Source organism: Zootoca vivipara, chromosome 13 (genome assembly GCF_963506605.1).
Source record: "Zootoca vivipara chromosome 13, rZooViv1.1, whole genome shotgun sequence".
NCBI lineage: Eukaryota > Metazoa > Chordata > Lepidosauria > Squamata > Lacertidae > Zootoca > Zootoca vivipara.
In genome coordinates, this window is record NC_083288.1 from 9,082,529 (window position 1) to 9,101,991 (window position 19,463).

Here is a 19,463-nt window from a genome sequence, read left to right on the forward strand (position 1 = left end):
GAGGAAGGAAGCTTCCAAATGGGTCTTGAGATCAGTGCTCTCAACCAGGCAGCTTAACGGCACAAATATGAAAAGCACATTCAACTGAACAAAACATATAGGGAGGGCCGCTGATGAAATCCATTAAGAGCCTGGCAGAATGAAAAGTCTTTAGAGCCCATTTGAAGGCTGCAGAAAAGGGGTGGCAATTCTGTCGCCTGCCAATAGCCTTGTAAAGACATGGAAGAGACTCCAACTTGCAATTTGATATGCTACCTTCACAGCTGCCTCTGATCTCGACATTGGCCCTCAAAAGCTGTACGCTAGCATTTGATGTACTAAATGTATGGATTCCATTTGCTTTTTCTTTCTTTCTTTCTTAGTGTGTGTGCCTCTGTCAAACTGCAGTTGTCTGTTTTTTTTTTTCTTTCAGTCATCAGGCTGTAAGATCATTGTTCCACACCCAGATGAGGTGGGTTGGCCTTGAAACCATAATATTCCCCCTTTCACTGCTATCCTGCTCGAACACCTCCCGCACCGACCCCAAAGTCCCACAGGCAGAAATAACCAAGTTATAAAGATGACTATCAGTACATTGTTTTTACTCTTTCTACCACCTCTATGCAAAGCCCCACTAAACCCAACCCTTCATTTTGTAATCCCTGCATTTGTAGAGTCTTTCTTTTAAAAAGTCGTGATTATGACAATCATTCCCTCTCTATTCTGACAAACCTCCCCATACCTCTTAATGCCTGCTCCAATTTATTTTTCTCTCCTATCCTTTCAGCGGCAATGCTAGCATGAGAATTTCTAATGATGGTAGTGTAACCGTAGCAGATCCAGTAGATCTTTTTATTACACGAGCAAATAACAAGGCATTGTCTGATACTCTGATTTTGGCTGCATTGACAAACACTTTTTGGCACCTGTTTAGAATGACAAAACGTTAAAAGCGATTAAAATGGCAAAAGCCGCAGGTGTAGCTGAAAGCTACAATATCAGTTTAGCTCAGGCATCCCCAAACTTCGGCCCTCCAGATGTTCTGGACTACAATTCCCATCATCCCTGACCACTGGTCCTGTTAGCTAGGGATCATGGGAGTTGTAGGCCAAAACATCTGGAGGGCCGCAGTTTGGGGATGCCTGGTTTAGCTAGTTCTAGGCCACAAGGTGACACCTGTTTCGGCTGAGGTCTTCGGATTCTTGGTGGATCCTCTTTCTGCATTTGGGAATGAGTAGGTGTAGATCCCATGGGGACAATCCAGCCAAAGTTAAGAACTCAAAAAATATGTCAAATTTTACGTATTAACTTAATAACACAATAAATGCTAAATTTCATTTGTTTCTATGGAAGAGAGTTGAGCACATGGTGTCTTAGACTGGCTAGATGCAGAGGAATGGTGGAAGGAACCAGCTGGGGAACCCCCAAGGGAAGAAAGCTCAGAGTCTGGGAAGCGGTGGTGGGACAGTGATGAGTGATCAGAGGGAGAAGAGGGAGCGGATTGGGAGGAGGAGGTGTTGGAAGCTGAAGAGGCAACAGGGTTTAGTGAGCAGGAAGAGGCTGTGGCAGAGTGCAGTTCAGACTCTGAGGCAGAGGCAGAGGCTGGGGAGGAGGGGGCAGGGTGCTGAAGAAGTGAGAGTGCCTCCTCCTGCTGCGGTGACCAGCTCCCCTCCCCATGATCTCCCAGAACATGGAGAAGAATGGAGAGGGCAGAGCAAAGAAGGAGAAGGCAAAAGAGCCTCAGGTTGCTTGGGGAGAGAAGAGATTTGGGGAGCTGTAGAAAGGAGAGGACCTACAGTCCTTGCAGCTTCTTCACTGTGGGCAAAACCTACAGGGAAGAGTTGCTTCCCTAAACAGGGCTGCCTTAAGGTGCCTTCTAAAGGTCTGGTAATTGTTGTTCTCTTTGACCTCTGGTGGGAGGGCGTTCCACAGGGTGGGTGCCACCACCGAGAAGGCCCTCTGCCTGGTTCCCTGTAACTTAGCTTCTCGTAGCGAGGGAACCGCCAGAAGGCCCTTGGCACTGGACCTCAGTGTCCGGGCAGAACGATGGGGGAGGAGACGCTCCTTCAGGTATACTGGACCAAGGCCGTTTAGGGCTTTAAAGGTCAGCACCAACACTTTGAATTGTGCTCGGAAACATACTGGGAGCCAATGTAGGTCTTTCAGGACCGGTGTTATGTGGTCTCGGCGGCTGCTCCCAGTCACCAGTCTAGCTGCCGCATTCTGGGTTAGCTGTAGTTTCCGGGTTACCTTCAAAGGTAGCCCCACGTAGAGCGCATTGCAATAGTCCAAGTGAGAGACAACTAGGGCTGGGAGGAGAACAACAGTGCCTCCTATTTGCCCGTGGCCAAGGAGGTGTCAGGTCATGCCTTCAAGGAGTGCCCCACAGCTGCCCCGAGGTGGTTGGCTCACCTTGGCTCATGGGTGCCAAGCAGGCTGTCAAAACTCGAATGGTTTACAAGGGAAATGATTGCTTGCATGTCTCTAGAATAGCTGATTGTAAAAAAGGGGGGGGGGCTTTGTTGGGAGATGTTGCATGCTTGAAACGTAAGTCTCCACAACTAACACATTGTTGTCATTTTAAACCTGTGTGTATCTAATTATGAAGATGGTTAATGTGGCATGTAAAGGACTGGTGCTTTCAATTGAAAAGTTGTGATTGAATTTGAGTGCACTGTGGCAGATGTTTGCTATTGCAAATCAGGGCTGGTCATCCTTGACCATTAGCTAGGCTGCCTAAGACTGATGTGAGTTGGCGTTCAACATCTGGAAGTCCACAAGTTCCCTGGTCCTGCAGCAAATGAGCAAGCACTCATAGAAATGTATTCCTCGTCTCCCCGACAAATCTAGGGTCCTAATGAACTGTTAGGGGGTAGCACTGTTGAAACTAAACAGCTGTGGACCTGGTCAGGGAACTTTGTGCGTGCCTTCCTGAGCTTTTCAAGAAAGAGCAGGTTATATATGCCTAAAATAAATGAATTAAAAAAACTAAACTAAACAACTCTTGTGGTACCTAAATTCAGGTATGTAGCCGTGTTGGTCTGATGCAGTCAAAATATATTAAAAAATAAAAAAAAATGTCCAGTAGCACCTTAGAGACCAACTAAGTTTGTTCTTGGTATAAGCTTTCGTGGGCATGCAGATACACACCGAATCTGAATCTACACACTGTATCTGAAGAAGTGTGCATGCACACGAAATCTTGTGGTACCTGAAAGTCCAGCACATTTACCATGGCATTATAATAAAATTGTCGGTCTTTAACTTGCCAAAGACTCTTTGTTTGGGGCAACAGACTAACACAGCTACCCCTCTGGAAATTAAGGGGAAAGGTGAGGAAAACGGAAAGATCTGTACATGCAACATGCTTAGAAGAATTGCGGCCGAAAAAATTTGACACCATTCTGCAATCTGGGGAGTCCCAAAACCTATTCAAGCAGCCCTCTTGAAATGACAGTAGAACACAAGATGTTTCGGATGGTATGGTACAAAAAAAACAGAGGTGTGTTTGAAATGGAGATCTTTCAAAATGCATTTTTGTTTATGGAGGGCATGATGTACCTGTGAGGATAGCCCAATAATAATAATAATAATAATAATAATAATAATAATAATAATAATAATTTATTTATACCTCGCCCACCTGGCTGGGTTTCCCCAGCCACTCAGGGCGGCTTCCAACAGAAAAACAAACAAACCAGAAATCTATCAAACATTAAAAGCCTCCCTAAAGCCCAAATGCTGCCATTCCCATGGGGGGGGGGCAAAATAACAATGTTTTATTTCCACATTCCCCATGCATTCTCTCAAGCTTGATGCCCTTGTCCTAGAGCAGGCATAGGCAACCTCGGCCCTCCAAATGTTTTGGGACTACAACTCCCATGATCCGTAGCTAACAGGACCAGTGGTCAGGGATGATGGGAATTGTAGTCCAGAACATCTGGAGGGCCGAAGTTTGGGGATGCCTGAGGTTGCCTATGCCTGTCCTAGAGAATGATCAGATGGTGCATCAATTCAGCTGCTAAAGCTAAGGGAGTCTGCCTTGAGTAATGCATGGAGGACCAGGTGGATTCAAATTTAATAAATAAATGGGATTCCTCCGGTGAACCTGGTGTCCAGCTATGCAAAGGCTCAGCTTCTTACCACATAATCTGGGTGACCCATGTCCAAAAATCAGACCCAGTGCTTACCTTCAAGCGATTTTTCTGGTTGAAAGAAAATTGGGAAATGATGTTGGCAGTGAGAGGGAAACAAACCCCACCATTTTCTTGATTTGCATACATTTATGCAGGTAGCCAGGGTCTAAACCACAGAGCCTAGGGCTTGCCGATCAGAAGGTCGGTGGTTCGAATCCCCACGACGGGGTGAGCTCCCGTTGTTCGGTCCCAGCTCCTGCCCACCTAGCAGTTTGAAAGCACGTCAAGTGCAAGTAGATAAATAGGTACCACTCCGACAGGAAGGTAAATGGCATTTCCGTGCGCTGCTCTGGTTTGCCAGAAGCGGCCTAGTCATGCTGGCCACATGACCCAGAAGCTGTCTGCAGACAAACACTGGCTCCCTCGGCCTATAGAGCAAGATGAGCGCTCAACCCCAGAGTTGTCTGCGACTGGACCTAACGGTCAGGGGTACCTTTACCTTTTATGCAGGTAGCCAAGTACAGCCTTCCTTCATGCAGGATTTGTGTTACCTTGGTGCAGGGTTTTGGTTGTGTGGAAAGGACGCACAGCTCTGGGAAGTAATCCTTTTGTCCTAGGCATCGTGGGTGGTAATGGGTGACTCCTGATATCTTTATTACTGGAACGCTATACAGACAAGTCTCTGGTGTTTATCTGGCGCTGCTTCTTTGCTTGTTTGACACCAGGATTGAGCTGCGTGCTCTGGGTAAGATCTCCGTCGGGGAAGAGCTGACTGTTTCCTATGTAGATTTCCTCAATGTTAGTGAAGACAGACGGCAGCAGCTGAAGAAGCAGTATTATTTTGACTGTACCTGTGAGCATTGCCAAAAAGGAATCAAAGACGACCTGATGTTGGCTGTGAAAGAGGGGGATGAAAAGGTATGTGACTGAACTTGAACTATTTCCTTCTTAAAATGAATTTCTGAGCTCTGGCTGGTGTACATAATCAGGAATGTAATTGATCCTGGAGTTTTGCTAATAAAAGGATAATCGGGTTGCCAGCTGGGCACTTTTGGAAGAGTCTGATAGGAAGAGCTAAAAGAAGCACATTTGAATAGTTTCCCCTTGCCTCTTACAGCCATCCAAGGAAGTGGTGAAGGACGTCATCCAGTTCTCCAAGGAAACCCTGGAAAAGATTGATGAGGCTCGTACCGAAGGGATATACCACCAAGTGAGTCACAGAAGGGTTGGTCCTCTGCTTATTAATGTGTTGAAGAAACCCAGACAATTGTATCTCACGTTTCATTATTTTATAGCTAGGGACATGGTGGGAATTTTTTTTCCCATGATCCCCAATTGCCTGCCCAAAAGAAGGCTCCAAGTGATTGGGAAGAACAATGATAGAATACAGTGGTGCCTCGCAAGACGAAATTAATTTGTGCCGTGAGTCGCTTCGCCTAGCGATAATTTCGTCTTGCGAAGCGCGGGTTGAAGCGGCAAAAAAAAACCCTCCTCCAAAAAACTTCGTCTTGCGAAGCGCGGCCATTGAAAACTTCGTCTTGGGAGTCACCAAAAACATCACAAGACGCTTTCGTCTAGCGAGTTTTTCATTGCGTGAGGCATTCGTCTTGCGAGGTGCCACTGAACATGAAAATAGTTCCTTCCCTTAACAGAAATATGTAGCTGCCAGGCAAAGTTTAAGGTTTTACCATTTGTGTATAAAGCCCTAAACAGCCCAGGTCCTTTTTTTTACCCAAAAGGATGCCTTCCCCATGTCATCCAACTCAGGTGGTTAAGTGGTGTCCTCTTGTGGGTACCACATACTCCAGGAATTTGTTTAATGCAGGGGTGCGCAAACTTATTTCAAAGAGGGACAGATTTGATGACGTGCGTGAGGGCCAACCAAAGTTGTTGAGCTTTTTTTTTTTAGCATTTAACCCCAAAGTTGTTGAGCTTTTCCTTCTTCTTCTTCTTCTTCTTCTTCTTCTTCTTCTTCTTCTTCTTCTTCTTCTTCTTCTTCTTCTTCTTCTTCTTCTTCTTCTTCTTCTTCTTCTTCTTCTTCTTCTTCCAATTTTATCCTGAAGTTGCTGAGCTTTTCTTTAGGATTGAAGTTGCTGAGCTTTTGCTCCCCAGGACATATACAGCCATGAGGGTCAGATTAAATTGACCGGCAGGCCAGATTCGGCCCCTGAAACTGACTTTGGACATGCCTGGTTTAATGAGTACCTGGGACTTTTAGTGTGAGGGTTGAGTGCAGGGTGGGGGCCAAACTACCCCAGAAGGAGCACGGTGTTTCCCCCACCAGAAGTACTACCCTTCCCCTAACACACCAAACACCCCATTCCCCCAACATGATAGTGTGGTAGCTGACAATGACAACTGTACAGGAAAGGAATAGCTATCCTCTTGGGAAACAAAATATTATTTTGGATATGTGTGTTAAGCAGTTACCGAAACCAGTCGTATATGTTTGCTCCAACTCCCTTGTAAAACACCATGTCTTCAGAGCTATGCATTGCAGAGGCAGATTTGTTCTGCCACAAATGTACCTCTTTCTATCATCCTCCTTTCTGTGTGTGGTTTGTCCTAGGTTGTAAAGCTGTGTCGAGAGTGTCTGGATAAGCAGGACCCAGTGCTGGGAGACACAAACCTTTACCTACTCCGGATCCTCAGCATCATGTCGGAAGTTCTCTCTTACCTCCAGCTCTTTGACGAGGCAGCTGGTTATTCAAAACGAATGGTGGATGGTTACGTGTATGTATATCCATTCTATTCATTTATTTGGAATATTTCTAGGCTGCTAAAAGTTACCGAATATTGTAGCAGCGTACAGCCGCAATAAAAATGCAACAAATAAAAATTATTTTGAAACAGTTTTCCAAAATGAAACATGATGCTGACTGCAAACCAACTCATCTTGCTGTAACAATAGGGGAGCTTTAATAGGGACGCAGGTGGCGCTGTGGGTTAAACCACTCAGCCTAGGGCTTGCTGATCAGAAGGTCGGCGGTTCGAATCCCTGTGAAGGGGTGAGCTCCCGTTGCTCGGTCCCAGCTCCTGCCAACCTAGCAGTTCGAAAGCATGTCAAAGTTCAAGTAGATAAATAGGGACCGCTACAGCGGGAAGGTAAACGGCGTTTCCGTGTGCTGCTCTGGTTTGCCAGAAGCGGCTTTGTCATGCTGGCCACATGACCTGGAAGCTGTACGCCGGCTCCCGCAGCCAATAATGCGAGATGAGCGCGCAACCCCAGAGTCGGTCACGACTGGACCTAATGGTCAGGGGTCCCTTTACCTTTACCTTTAAAGCATCCAGTGAAAGCTGTACAATGTCTTAACCTGCTTAGGTTCACCGGGCACTGCCATCCTTTCTCTGCTCTTCTGTAACTTATTTGCATATATAAACAATGCAGTTCATATATTCCGTGTTGCTAGTAATGCTTATTTTTTATAATGCTACCAAAATGTCCGCCATCAGGTAAGGTATGTGTGTGTTTTTGTCAAGCGCCTCTCTTTGGGGCATGAACTGAGTAGGTGCGCAATTCATCGTGAACAATTCCTGTTTTACCCGGGGGGGCCCTGTTGGTGCAGTTTGGACCGAGGGCTGGTGGCAAAGCTGCCCGCAAGTGAAGAAATGGAGTCAGCTCGGTGGAAGGGACAGGGGAGGCATCAATGCTATGGGGGCCAGCGACGGAGCAAGGCGATCGGGCGCCTGGGGCAGGATATGTGCCCGGCATCCAGGGGCGGGGCCATCCACCCGTGGGGGTGGGGCAAGCCAGGGCAGGACGCTCTGTGGGGCCTGCCTCCTCCCACTCAGTCACCCTACAGCTAAGGGGGAGGCAGCGGGCAGACCAAGCCACTGCGTCACTCCCAGGAGAGAAGTGTGGCTTGGGCGTGCTACATGCCCCACGGTGAGTGCCGCCTGACATTCTGTTACACACAAGTCGGCGCGCCCCCACTGCACCCCCTTCCTCCGCCCTTGATGGGGGCTAAATCTCCCCCATGCTCCTGGTGATTTCAGAGTCTGGGGCAGGAGGCAGGCTCCCACCTCCTTCCTATGGCATCCAAGATTGTAACTGTTTACTATGGCAGTCCCTTAGCAATTACTGGGAGCCACGGAGAACAAAGTCTATCGCTGTGTGCGTCATCCAATCTTTGATCATCACCATCCAATCCAACCTTTACGTGGTCATGTGCTAAATCCCTGGGAACTAGATGCTTGTCTTTATGCATCCCAAATATCTGTGAAATTTCATTGGGAGGATCCCAAGGGGCTTCAGGCTTTTACCCTCCCATAACCGTTTACCCCACCTTAAGCTTAGTATGTTCACTTTTTGAGCACCTATCCATCAGTTCAGCTTGCGCCTATAACCATTCAACACCACAGCTTCCAAGGCATGGTCCAAAGGCACAGCAGCAATGGTTGTGTAGTCCCAGAGACCTAGCACACCTTTCCATCCATTATGGAGGCTGTGGTCATTGGTGGAAGAAAGGATGGAGTCAAACCTCCTTCTTTGGACTGAGCCTTCCCATGAAGCCACATCTCCAACAAGCTGGAAACCCAGGCAAGAAGCAACATATATGCCCCAACGCTGATTTGCAAATGTCAAGTGGCTTCCTCGTGTATTTCCCCTAGGAAACTCTACCACCCAAATAATGCACAGCTTGGGATGGCCCTCATGAGAGCTGGAGTGACTCACTGGCATGCTGGCCTCATTGAAGCGGGCCATGGGATGATTTGCAAAGCCTACGCTATTCTTCTGGTGACCCATGGCTCCACCCACCCAATCACCAAAGACCTGGAGGTAAGTGACTCATGGTATTGTGAGGCTCCAGCCAGGTTTGCTTGAACGTACAGTGGTACCTCCAGTTACGAACTTAATTCGTTCCGGAGGTCCGTCCTTAAGCTGAAACTGTTCTTAACTAGAGGTGTGCTTTTGCTAATAGGGCCTCCGGCATGCAATTTCCATTCGCATGCTGGGGTAAAGTTCTCAACTCGAGGTAACTCTTCTAGGTTAGCGGAGTTTGTAAGCTGAAGCGTTTGTAACCTGAGGCGTTTGTAACTTGAGGTACCACTGTATTTGGAGATTGTTCATAGGGAGAACAAAGGATGCTGAAGACCCTCGAAACTGGATCTCTTTGCCAGCTGCTCCAAGTGGCAAATTGTTTCCAGGCATCCCTTTGGCAGGTGCATTAGCGACAGCCATTCAGCTCTGTTCACATGCGCGCAAGGGCCGGACGGACTGCACAAGCGATCCAAGTGATTACTTGGCCTTGAAATTTTTCAGCAGGGGTTACAATTCCCATCTGTCCCAGGCAGCATGGCCAGTGGTCAGGGATTATGGGAATTATAGTCCTGCAGCATGAAGGACCACAGCTTAGTCACCCATGATTTATAGGGGCCCCAAATATAGCAGTCTGTATAGCTGCCAAGTCTCCCGTTTTTCCCGGGAAAACCCTGTTTTTCCAGCTGTTCCCAGCCGAAAAACGGATTTTTTTTGTTTCCCCCCGGTTTATTCTGGTGCGGCGGCCATTTTGGAACTGGGCGGAGCATGCTCAGAAGCGACTTTTGATGCTGCTCTGCCCAGTTCCAAAATGGCTGCAGCGCAACTCCTGGTGCGGTGGCCATTTTGGAACTGGGCACAGCAGCAGCAAAAGTCACTTCTGAGCATGCTCCGCCCAGTTCCAAAATGGCCGCCGCGCTACTTCCGGTATGCTACTTCCGGTCCAGTCCCTTATTTTTCAGAGAGGAACTTGGCAGGTATGGCAGTCTTTAATGCAAGAAATTATTATTATTATTATTATTATTATTATTATTATTATTATTATTATTATTTCTTCTATCCTGCCTTTCATCCAAGGATCACAGGGCAGTTTACAACACGAAAACACAAAAGACCTACCATAGTAGCAAACAAATCACCCTCCACACACAATAACACCCCCACTACCTTTCTTCGAAATTCGCCAGGCCACTTGCGACCAAGCGAAGATGCCCGGCTGCCTGGATGGCACCTGACATCTCCACCATCTTGGAATTGCATGCCTGGGGATCCTTGGGTCTTAGCTGTTTTAACACACTGGCAACACCCCCTGTAGAATTATATCCTCTATATTTTATCTGCGCAGTCAGAATGAATTGCAGGAACCAAAAAACTCATATTGAAAAATACGACTTTCGAGTTGTCTGCCCCCCCAAAATGGCAACTAGGCATTTCGTTTTGGCAACTGTAACTCTGATTTAAGGAGCCATTTGACACCTAGTTTGTATATGTGAATTTCTAACACTCCCCACTAAACGCTCTGTCCGTAGCTTGACCAGTGGGATCTCAATTTGAATAGGAGAGCTTGTTTCTAGCTGTCATGACATTGAGGATACACTTAAAAATGTGTGGACTTTATGAAACCTCAGAAGCCACAGAGTAGGGGCTAAATGAGAGTTACATTGGCCTTTATTAGTTCGCATAACCCCTAAGAGCAACTGCTTGCTGTAAATTATGGAAGATTAGCATAATGAAATGCAGACGGCAGATTTTTTTAAAAACTTGTTTTTGCACAGAGGGTGCACAACGTGTAGTATGACAAGGTAAAATGTTAGCAGTTTGTGATGGAAACTGGGTTTCAAGGTTGAAGGCTTCCTCACACTCTGCAGGCAGAGCAGGATCCTGGCTCTCAAGAAATTAGCTTTGTGTCTCATGGGCCCTTCTTTGTCTCCATCCTTTCAGGCCATGCGCATTCAGTCAGAGATGGAGCTGCGCATGTTTCAAGAGAATGAGTTTGTGTACTACAAGATGCGAGAGGCAGCTCTTCAGAACCAAACAATCCAGGTCATGCCTGAGCCTGCCGCCAATGAGATTTCACCCGGCATCTTCCAGAAGAAATAAGAATGGGATTGTTTGCCAGCCTGGAGGTGTCTTGCTGAATTCTGATGGCTGGTGCAAAAATCAGCTGTTTTGGTTCTGAACAGGAAGAAAGTGCCAAGGAAAGTGGGTGTTTGGTTCTGAATGTTCAGATCTCCAGAGGACAGCACCAGAGAGACATGGTTTTTCTACATGCCCAGCATGTTGAGTTAGAAACATTTCACAGAAGGAGTCAAAGCCTACATTCACTCGTTTCAATGATCAATAAAGTTATTATGACACATGTGACTTCAACACTTGTTTCATTCAGTTGTGTTTGGCTTACTTTTGGAAGAACATCACTTTGCCACAGTTTATACATCCATCTCAGATGAAGGTTACATTTGTACACTTATTGAGTGTTAAGATGTTGCCTTAAGTGTGCCCCAAGTACCACTCCTAATTTGCAGCAGGCCTAATGGCAACCGGCATACCATTTAGCTTAGGTCAGGGGTCTGCAAGGTTTACCTTGCCTGGGCCAGATCATTCCCATTGAGATCCTCCATGGGCCGTGCAGCGCAAGGCTGAAAATTGCTTCTGCGCAGGCACAGATGCTGAAAACCAGCATGAAAATCACTTCTGTGCATGCCAAGACACCGAAAATCGTGCCTGTGCAGAAGCGATTTTCGGCGCCATGGAATGCGCAGATGCAATTTCCAGCGCCTGCACATGCGTAGAAGCAATTTCCGGAGCTGTGTTAGAGAGTCCCCGTGTTGTGCTGCGCCGATTTAGCACAGCATGCCGGGATTGGGCGGCTCATGGGCTGGTTAAACGGCCTCCGCAGGCCGCTTCCGGCCCATGGGCCGCACGTTGCCGACCCTGGCTTAGGTTTTCAGAAGATAACAAATCTGGGGATTCTTAAGTTAAAGCAGCATTTATTTCCACTTTGTGCCTTCCTTTTTCTGGGCTGAATGTCTGTCCTAGCAAAGCTATCCAGCTTTTCTGACGACCTTATGGGTGTTCAAAGACCTTATGGGTGAAACCCAAAGGCCTCTACTGATTCCTTCCACTCACAAGGCATAAAGCATGAATCATAAAATATTAGGAAATTAGGTAAAGGTACCCCTGATTGTTAGATCCAATCGCAGACAACTCTGGGGTTGCGGCGCTCATCTTGCTTTACTGGCCAAGGGAGCCGACGTTTGTCCGCAGACAGTTTTTCTGGGACATGTGGCCAGCATGACTAAGCTGCTTCTGAGGAACCAGAGCAGCGCATGGAAACGCCATTTTCCTTCCTGCCAGAGCGGTGCCTATTTACCTACTTGCACTTTGACGTATTTTTGAACTGCTAGGTGGGCAGGAGCTGGGACAGAACAACCTTCCGATCGGCAAGCCCTAGATTCTGTAGTTTAGACCACAGCACCATCTGCTATATATATATAGTTTTGGCCAAAGAAATTGGGCCTTTTTGAGCTACTTCTGAGGAAAATCGGCAAAAACGACACTGCTGACATGGGCTGCCATATGTCTGGAGTTTTCTGGACATTAGCCAATTTCCAGCGGACTCCACTTGCGGCTGCAGTATTCCTATATGCCCAGAAAATTCCAGACGTATGGCAACCCTATAATAAATCCTGTTAAGTTGGGAGAGAGACCCAGCCTGACCCTAACTGTTGCTCTGGATGCTCTTGTCTTTGATAGCTATCTTCTGTAGACCAATAATGACCGCAACGAAGAGGCGTTTTTATATATTTCACTTTATTGTACTACTTTTACACAGTAAAAGTATAGAAATGCTTGAGTTATCTAGATTCTTTTGCTGATCCTCTTGTAATGGATGTCACCCACGCTCAGCGTCTAGAAAGGGGGGGGGAACAAGAGCTTTAATCATCCACACTTTATATTTAATTTCTTTTTTAAAAAATAGTTTTCAAAAGGGAACAGGGCAGCGTATCCATATTTGCACTTATTAAAGGTAAAGGGACCCCTGACCATTAGGTCCAGTCATGACCGACTCTGGGGTTGCGGCGCCCATCTCGCGTTATTGGCTGAGGGAGCCGGCGTACAGCTTCCAGGTCATGTGGCCAGCATGACAAAGCTGCTTCTGGCGAACCAGAGCAGCACATGGAAATGCCGTTTACCTTCCCACTGTAGCGGTACCTATTTATCTACTTGCACTTTGACGTGCTTTCGAACTGTTAGGTTGGCAGGAGCTGGGACCGAGCAACGGGAGCTCACCCCATCACAGGGATTCGAACCGCTGACCTTCTGATCAGCAAGCCCTAGGCTCAGTGGTTTAACCCACAGCACCACCTGGGTCCCTGGAGTGCCCTCTATTACTTATTATTTGGCTGCAAAACTGCATTGCTAAAATCAGAAGGGCGTGAATTTCAAAGAATGACTGTGTTCTGGTTCATGGATTGTTTATGGAAAGGTTTGAATTAGATTGGTTTGCCTAGGCATGCAAACTGAATTGAATTTCCCTGCATCCTGCTTCCCCAATAGCTACTGATCCTGTGCTTAGCATACATGATGCAGTCAAACTTTGAACCCAGAGTCTTGAGCCCACTGCACATTTGGTATATATGGGTCCCCCAAAATATTACTCCATTTCTATTTGGTATCACCAATCATTATAATAAGGTAACAATCACCGATATTTTGGGAGCAACCAATGCCTGACACCCTGTTATCTGACCCAGATTTTGTAAACCACTCTAGAATCATTAACAGCGCTTTTTTGAAAAATCCCCCAATTAAAAAAAAAAAAGTAATCAATATAGGCATAAAAAAACCAGTAAGGGGATTTTGCCTCCTACTCAAAGTAGTATATACATTCATACCATGAGGAATCTTTTTCAGGATGACCTCAAGTGGCAAGTTAGCCTTCCCAAGAATGATTAATACTTGCTTTGTTCATGGGATGGGATGCTGTTCTCTTATACATCTGCACCAGGAGTGTAAAACTTCCAATGGGATGGCCAATTCTACACTTAGCAGATGCCCCAAAGACTGTGGCTCCCTGCCATATAATGAAATATTCACATTCTACCACCCAATGCATTGAAACTGAAAAAAGTATGGATACAAGGAATATGTCAACTCCTTTGATATTCTAGTGCAGGGTAGCCAATGTGGAACGACAACTCCCACCAGCCCTGACCATGAGCTATGTTGGCTGGTGTCAAAGAGCGAGCCATCAGTAAATCACAACATTCAGAGTTGGTGTTATTAGCAAAAAACCCAATCTCTGCCCTGCAAACTTGGCTGAGGGTCAGGCCTAAAGAGCACAGCAACTCTTCTCCGGCAGGTCTTGCCCCCGTGAAGCAGTTGCCGAGACTGAAAGTCCCCGCCTTAAGTCCCCTCCTCTCCAGGGCTTTCCCCAAGCTATCAGAGACTGCACCTGCGTTCAGCCAACCACTTCTCTGCCCTTTTCACGCCTCTTCTGGTTCTGGGAGACAAGGGGGAGGGGAGCTTGTCACAGCAGGAGGGGGAGACACCCGTGACTCTTCACTCGCCTGACTCATCTCTGCATCTCGGCCTCCTCCCTCTCTCCTTGCCTTCTTCGGCTTCTGCCTCTGGTTCTGGACTTCTCTGTGCCACTGACTCTCCCACCTCTCTAAGCCCTGTAAGCTTTTCAGCTTCTGCCACCTCCTCTTCCCAGTCTTCTCCCTCTGACTACTCCTCGTTGTCCCACCACCACTCCCTGGGCTCTGGGTCTTCTTCTCTTGGTGGTTCTCCAGCTGGTTCCTCCCAACATTCCTCCCCCAGTCCATGACAGCTGGGACCGATGGGAGTTGTTATCCAACAACATTTGGAGGACACACCAAATTGTCTCCTCCTGTTCTAGAGGCATTAACTTCCAAGGCCCTCTGAAAATGGAGCAGTTAGGGTCAAATATTGTTGTGGTGGTCCAGGCTGCAATGGGGGCCTCAGGTTTGACACCCCCATTCTAGGTGGACTTACGTTAGTGATGGTGTCCCCATTTATTTCAGTGACAGACTTGATGCCGTTCAGGTTCACAACCATCTTATTGTCTCCTTCCATTTGAACAATGGTCTGTGGGAAAAGAAAAGCAGCCGAGATTGGGTTCCAGTTCAAGCACTGACATGTTCATGCACCTTGTCAACATGTTCATAAGCCAAGGTTTTCCTCCACACATGATAGGTGCCCAGTGGGCTTGCCTTTTTATTATGACAGTAAGAGCTGTTCGGCAGTGGAATTTGCTACCAAGGAGTGTGGTGGAGTCTCCTTCTTTGGAGGTCTTTAAGCAGAGGCTTGACAGGCATATGTCAAGAATGCTTTGATGGTGTTTCCTGCTTGGCAGAGGGTTGGACTGGATGGCCCTTGTGGTCTCTTCCAACTCTATGATTCTATGATCCATGGCAGTTTCCCCCAATCTTGGGTCTCCAGCTGTTTTTGGATTATGATCCCCATTATACCTGATCAGCCAGGGATGATGGGAGTTGCATTCCAAAAACAGCTGGAGACCAAAGTTTGGGAAACACTGATCTATGTCAGTAGGGCTGTTTGAAATATGTTACACCTCTGTTTTCATTAAGTGAGAAATATGCAGGTACATGATCAAAGAATGTGGTCTCCCCACATACATTCCCGGGGGTGTGTGTGTGCTTTTGCCAGCTTCATAATATTTCTTTTGAGGCTGCTGTATATGAGGAAGATAGAGTTTGTGTACATTTGTAGGTGGGATCCGATGGTTCTAATTAGAAACTAGCTTCCAGTTCAAAGAAGAAACTCCTGCATCAAGTGTGGGGAACCTTTGATCCCCCCCAGACATTGATGAACTGCAGCTCCCATCAGCCATAGCAAGCCTGGCCGATGGGAACTGTCATTCAGCAAGATCCATACCTGCCAAGTTCCAGCCTGAAAAATAAGGGACCGGACCGGAAGTAGCAGACCGGACGTAGCGCTGCCGCCATTTTGGAACTGGGTGGAGCATGCTCAGAAGTGACTTTTGATGCTGCTGTGCCCAGTTCCAAAATGGCCGCCGCACCAGGAGTCGCGCTGCAGCCATTTTGGAACTGGGTAGAGCAGCATCAAAAGTCGCTTCTGAGCATGCTCTGCCCAGTTCCAAAATGGCCGCCGTGCCAGACTAAACCGGGGGGGAAACAAAAAAATCAGTTTTTCCAGCTGGGAACAGCTGGAAAAATGGGGGTTTCCTGGGGAATACGGGAGACTTGGCAGCTATGGCAAGATCTGGAGGGCCATAGGTTCCCCATTCCTGCCATATATAATGGAAGAGACTCTACCTTGACCTTCTCTCCTGTTGGCGTCTGCAGCTCAGCCTCCTCTCCGATTGTAAACTCATTAGTCAACACCTTGCTTCCGGTTGTCACCGTGACCTTGAACTTCTTGCCATTCTGAACAATTTCAGAGATGCTTTTGAGGTCCTTGCCCTTTTCAATCAACTCATCTGAAAGGCCTGGGTAGAAGTAAATAAACAGTCATATCAAATGACGTAATAGATCATTAAATAACCTATGGCCCTGAGATCTTTTGATAAAGGACAGTATATAAATTAATAATAATAATAATAATAATAGAAGAAGAAGAAGAAGAAGAAGAAGAAGAAGAAGAAGAAGAAGAAGAAGAAGAAGAAGAAGAAGAAGGAGAAGAAGAAGGAGAAGGAGAAGGAGAAGGAGAAGGAGAAGGAGAAGAAGAAGAAGAAATAATGGGGGGTGGGGACTTCACAGCTCTCAAACTCTCAGAACATTTCCACATGAAGGTTGCAATCCTATGCTCACTTACTTTGGATCACGATAAGACTCACTTCACACAGATCGGATTACATTCTTTGTGAGTCTTGCAGATGGTTCTTCAAATGAAAGAAAAAGCTATGGAGATACATTTTTGTAATGCAAGTGAGCACTCTGGGAGAATGTAGGTTTTATATTCACATTAGAAATCTGACTGAAGTGAGAGCTGCTACAACCCTCCCTTTTGAAAATACGCTTAGCTACTACACTCTGTCAGACACAACCTCTTCAGGCTAAGAACTGGACAGTACATCAGGTTAATTCTGCTTTTGTGGCACGAAGATTGCCACAAATTTTAAGGCAGGTTATTGTCACTATGCTCTGTATGAGACCGAAAGAACATATTCATTCATTTTAATACCAGCAGGAAAGGAAGGAATATAAAAAGGACAACATGTGACCATAAGAATCTAATCTACACAAATTACATTTGAGACAAAAGCGCCATAACATTTTTTTCCCATTCTTTACTGCTTTCTGTTGGATTTCAAATCCCTTTTTGAAAGACAAAAGTGAAGACAATGGCGAGGCAGGGAGCACAAACAAGATAACCACCATTTGACCAGCTTACCAATGGCTTTCATGAAGGGCTCAAAGTTCTCATGGGTTTGGAGTTCAAACTTTCCGTTGAAGCTCATAATGGCGATGGGCTCTTTGGACAGAAGAGAAGGGAAGGCAGCTCCTTCCGAAGCCAGCGCTTCTTTTTATAACCCTCCCTTGCCTTGAAACTTGGTCAGAGGTTAAGTGATTTCACTCCTTCCCCCTTTTGCTGAAGCATCAACTTTGTACCTAAGTGATAGGCAATATCACTAAAACACCTTAACTGAGTGTATTTGAGAAGTTGCACTTGCCGTGTCAGAAAGCCTCTGTTTTCTGCAGACTGAATACATATAATAAGAAACATTCGTAAAAGTTAGGGCAAAAATATGCAAGTGACATTGAAGCTCAATCTGCATTCTGTAGCAGGGCTACAAATGTTGGAAATGCTTGCGAAAGATTGAAAGTCGAAGGAGGAAATTGCATTACGAGTAAGCTCAAACTCACTGGTCAATGAACTTTCCATTGATTTCTGTGGGTCCACCCTGAATACAGGTTAATCAGATATCACCCATAGTGTTTTTCCACTGGGCTATTATTATTATTATTATTAATTGCCCTTCATCCAAAGAACAAATGATGGTTTGCAACATGAAAATGCAATATGAAAACACATAATACATAATAAATTTCAAATTAATTCATCAGTATTAACACTGATGTTGGAATTTTTCTCTAGAGCAGACTTTTAATTGGTCTGCGGCCTTAAACTGAGCTATATTGGTCATAGCTGCCAAGTTCCGGATTGAAAAATCCAGGATCAGCAACGCCGCGGCACCGGAAGTCGCTTCTACGCACTTCCGGACATGCGTAGAAGCGACTTCTGGCGCTGCGGACATTTTGGAAACGGGCACAGCGGCATCGGAAGTCGCTTCTACGCATGTCCGGAAGTGCGTAGAAGTGATTTCCAGTGCCAGCGCAGCACCAGAAGAACATGGCCGCCGGCAGGAGCTCCGTAATCCGGGAGAATATGGGGTATTTTGCCATTCTGGACACCTGCGGGAAACGGTAAGCAAATACGGGGGTTTCCCAGGGAAAATGGGGTACTTGGCAGCTATGATATTGGTATGAAGGTAAAGTCAAACAATCATTTGCCCCGCTGTGAGCATGTCTGCCATTTTTATAGTGGTTTAGCTGCATGGCTTTCATTTTATTTAATACTATTTGTTTCATTGTATTTCATACTATTTGAATCCTGGAATTTGTGATTTGGTAGGGGTGCTAGGAATTATCTGTTACAGGTCCATAAGCCCTGCTCCCCACTTAAAGGTAAAGGTAAAGGGACCCCTGACCATTAGGTCCAGTCGTGACCGACTCTGGGGTTGCGCGCTCATCTCGCATTATTGGCCGAGGGAGCCGGCGTATAGCTTCCAGGTCATGTGGCCAGCATGACAAAGCCACTTCTGGCAAACCAGAGCAGCACATGGAAACGCCGTTTACCTTCCCGCTGTAGCGGTTCCTATTTATCTACTTGCATTTTGACGTGCTTTCGAACTGCTAGGTTGGCAGGAGCTGGGACCGAGCAACGGGAGCTCACCCCGTCACAGGGATTCAAACCGCCGACCTTCTGATCAGCAAGCCCTAGGCTTAGTGGTTTAACCACAGCGCCACCTGGGTCCCTACTTACAGAATTGTAAATTCCTAGATTTGTTGAGAATAAATAATTGTCAAATCATTGTACGTATATGGTGTACATCTGCTCTAAGAATCCTCTTAGGCAAATAGGCAAAATTGTCTGTCTTCTTCAATCTGTTGCACAATGCGGTTGCAACAGAGCAATGTATATCACCAGAGCAAACAGTCACATACTTTTCTCTAGTCATTGCCACGGGCCTAAGGAAAGCCAGCTTCTAGTTTTTACCCTCCTAGAACCTTTTCCTCTTTCTCCTTCTTAATCTTCCCCGAAGCACTACTTCCTGGCAACTCATTAAAAGGTAAAGATAGACAAGTAGAACCGGTTATGTATGGGGAAGAAGGGATCAAGCATCTTTCAGAAAAGCAGTGCAGAAATGGCCAGATCACCTCTGATACACTGTAACTGAGTTCCGTCCCCTCCAGCCATATTTCATCTTAAGCCACTTCTGTGCTGTGCAGTAAAGGTAAAGGACCCCTGGACGGTTAAGTCCAGTCAAAGGCGACTATGCGGTTGTGGCGCTCATC

At 46.5% G+C, this 19,463-nt stretch overlaps 2 protein-coding genes across 3 annotated transcripts in view; one reads left to right on the top strand and one right to left on the bottom strand.

Annotated features, from left to right (window-relative positions):
• SMYD1 (SET and MYND domain containing 1) overlaps positions 1–11,233 on the top strand; it is a 33,872-nt gene extending 22,639 nt beyond the window's left edge. Inside the window, exons 5-10 of one of the 2 annotated variants that reach the window (XM_035135704.2) lie at positions 413–451; positions 4,841–5,033; positions 5,233–5,325; positions 6,685–6,848; positions 8,727–8,895; positions 10,816–11,233. In XM_035135704.2, coding sequence (XP_034991595.1) covers positions 413–451; positions 4,841–5,033; positions 5,233–5,325; positions 6,685–6,848; positions 8,727–8,895; positions 10,816–10,974 — 817 coding nt within the window. In that variant the 3' untranslated portion in view covers positions 10,975–11,233. The remainder of the gene's footprint in view (positions 1–412; positions 452–4,840; positions 5,034–5,232; positions 5,326–6,684; positions 6,849–8,726; positions 8,896–10,815) is intronic. The other variant, XM_035135705.2, reaches the window with a different exon arrangement.
• Positions 11,234–12,648: 1,415 nt separating this feature from the next.
• On the bottom strand, positions 12,649–17,422 carry FABP1 (fatty acid binding protein 1). The gene is made up of 4 exons (XM_035135706.2): positions 17,278–17,422; positions 16,200–16,372; positions 14,896–14,988; positions 12,649–12,786 (listed from the first exon to the last, which is right to left on the bottom strand). The coding sequence occupies exons 1-4, from the start codon at positions 17,342–17,344 to the stop codon at positions 12,736–12,738; spliced, it is 384 nt and encodes a 127-aa protein (XP_034991597.1). The 5' UTR covers positions 17,345–17,422; the 3' UTR covers positions 12,649–12,735.
• Positions 17,423–19,463: the final 2,041 nt, after the last annotated feature.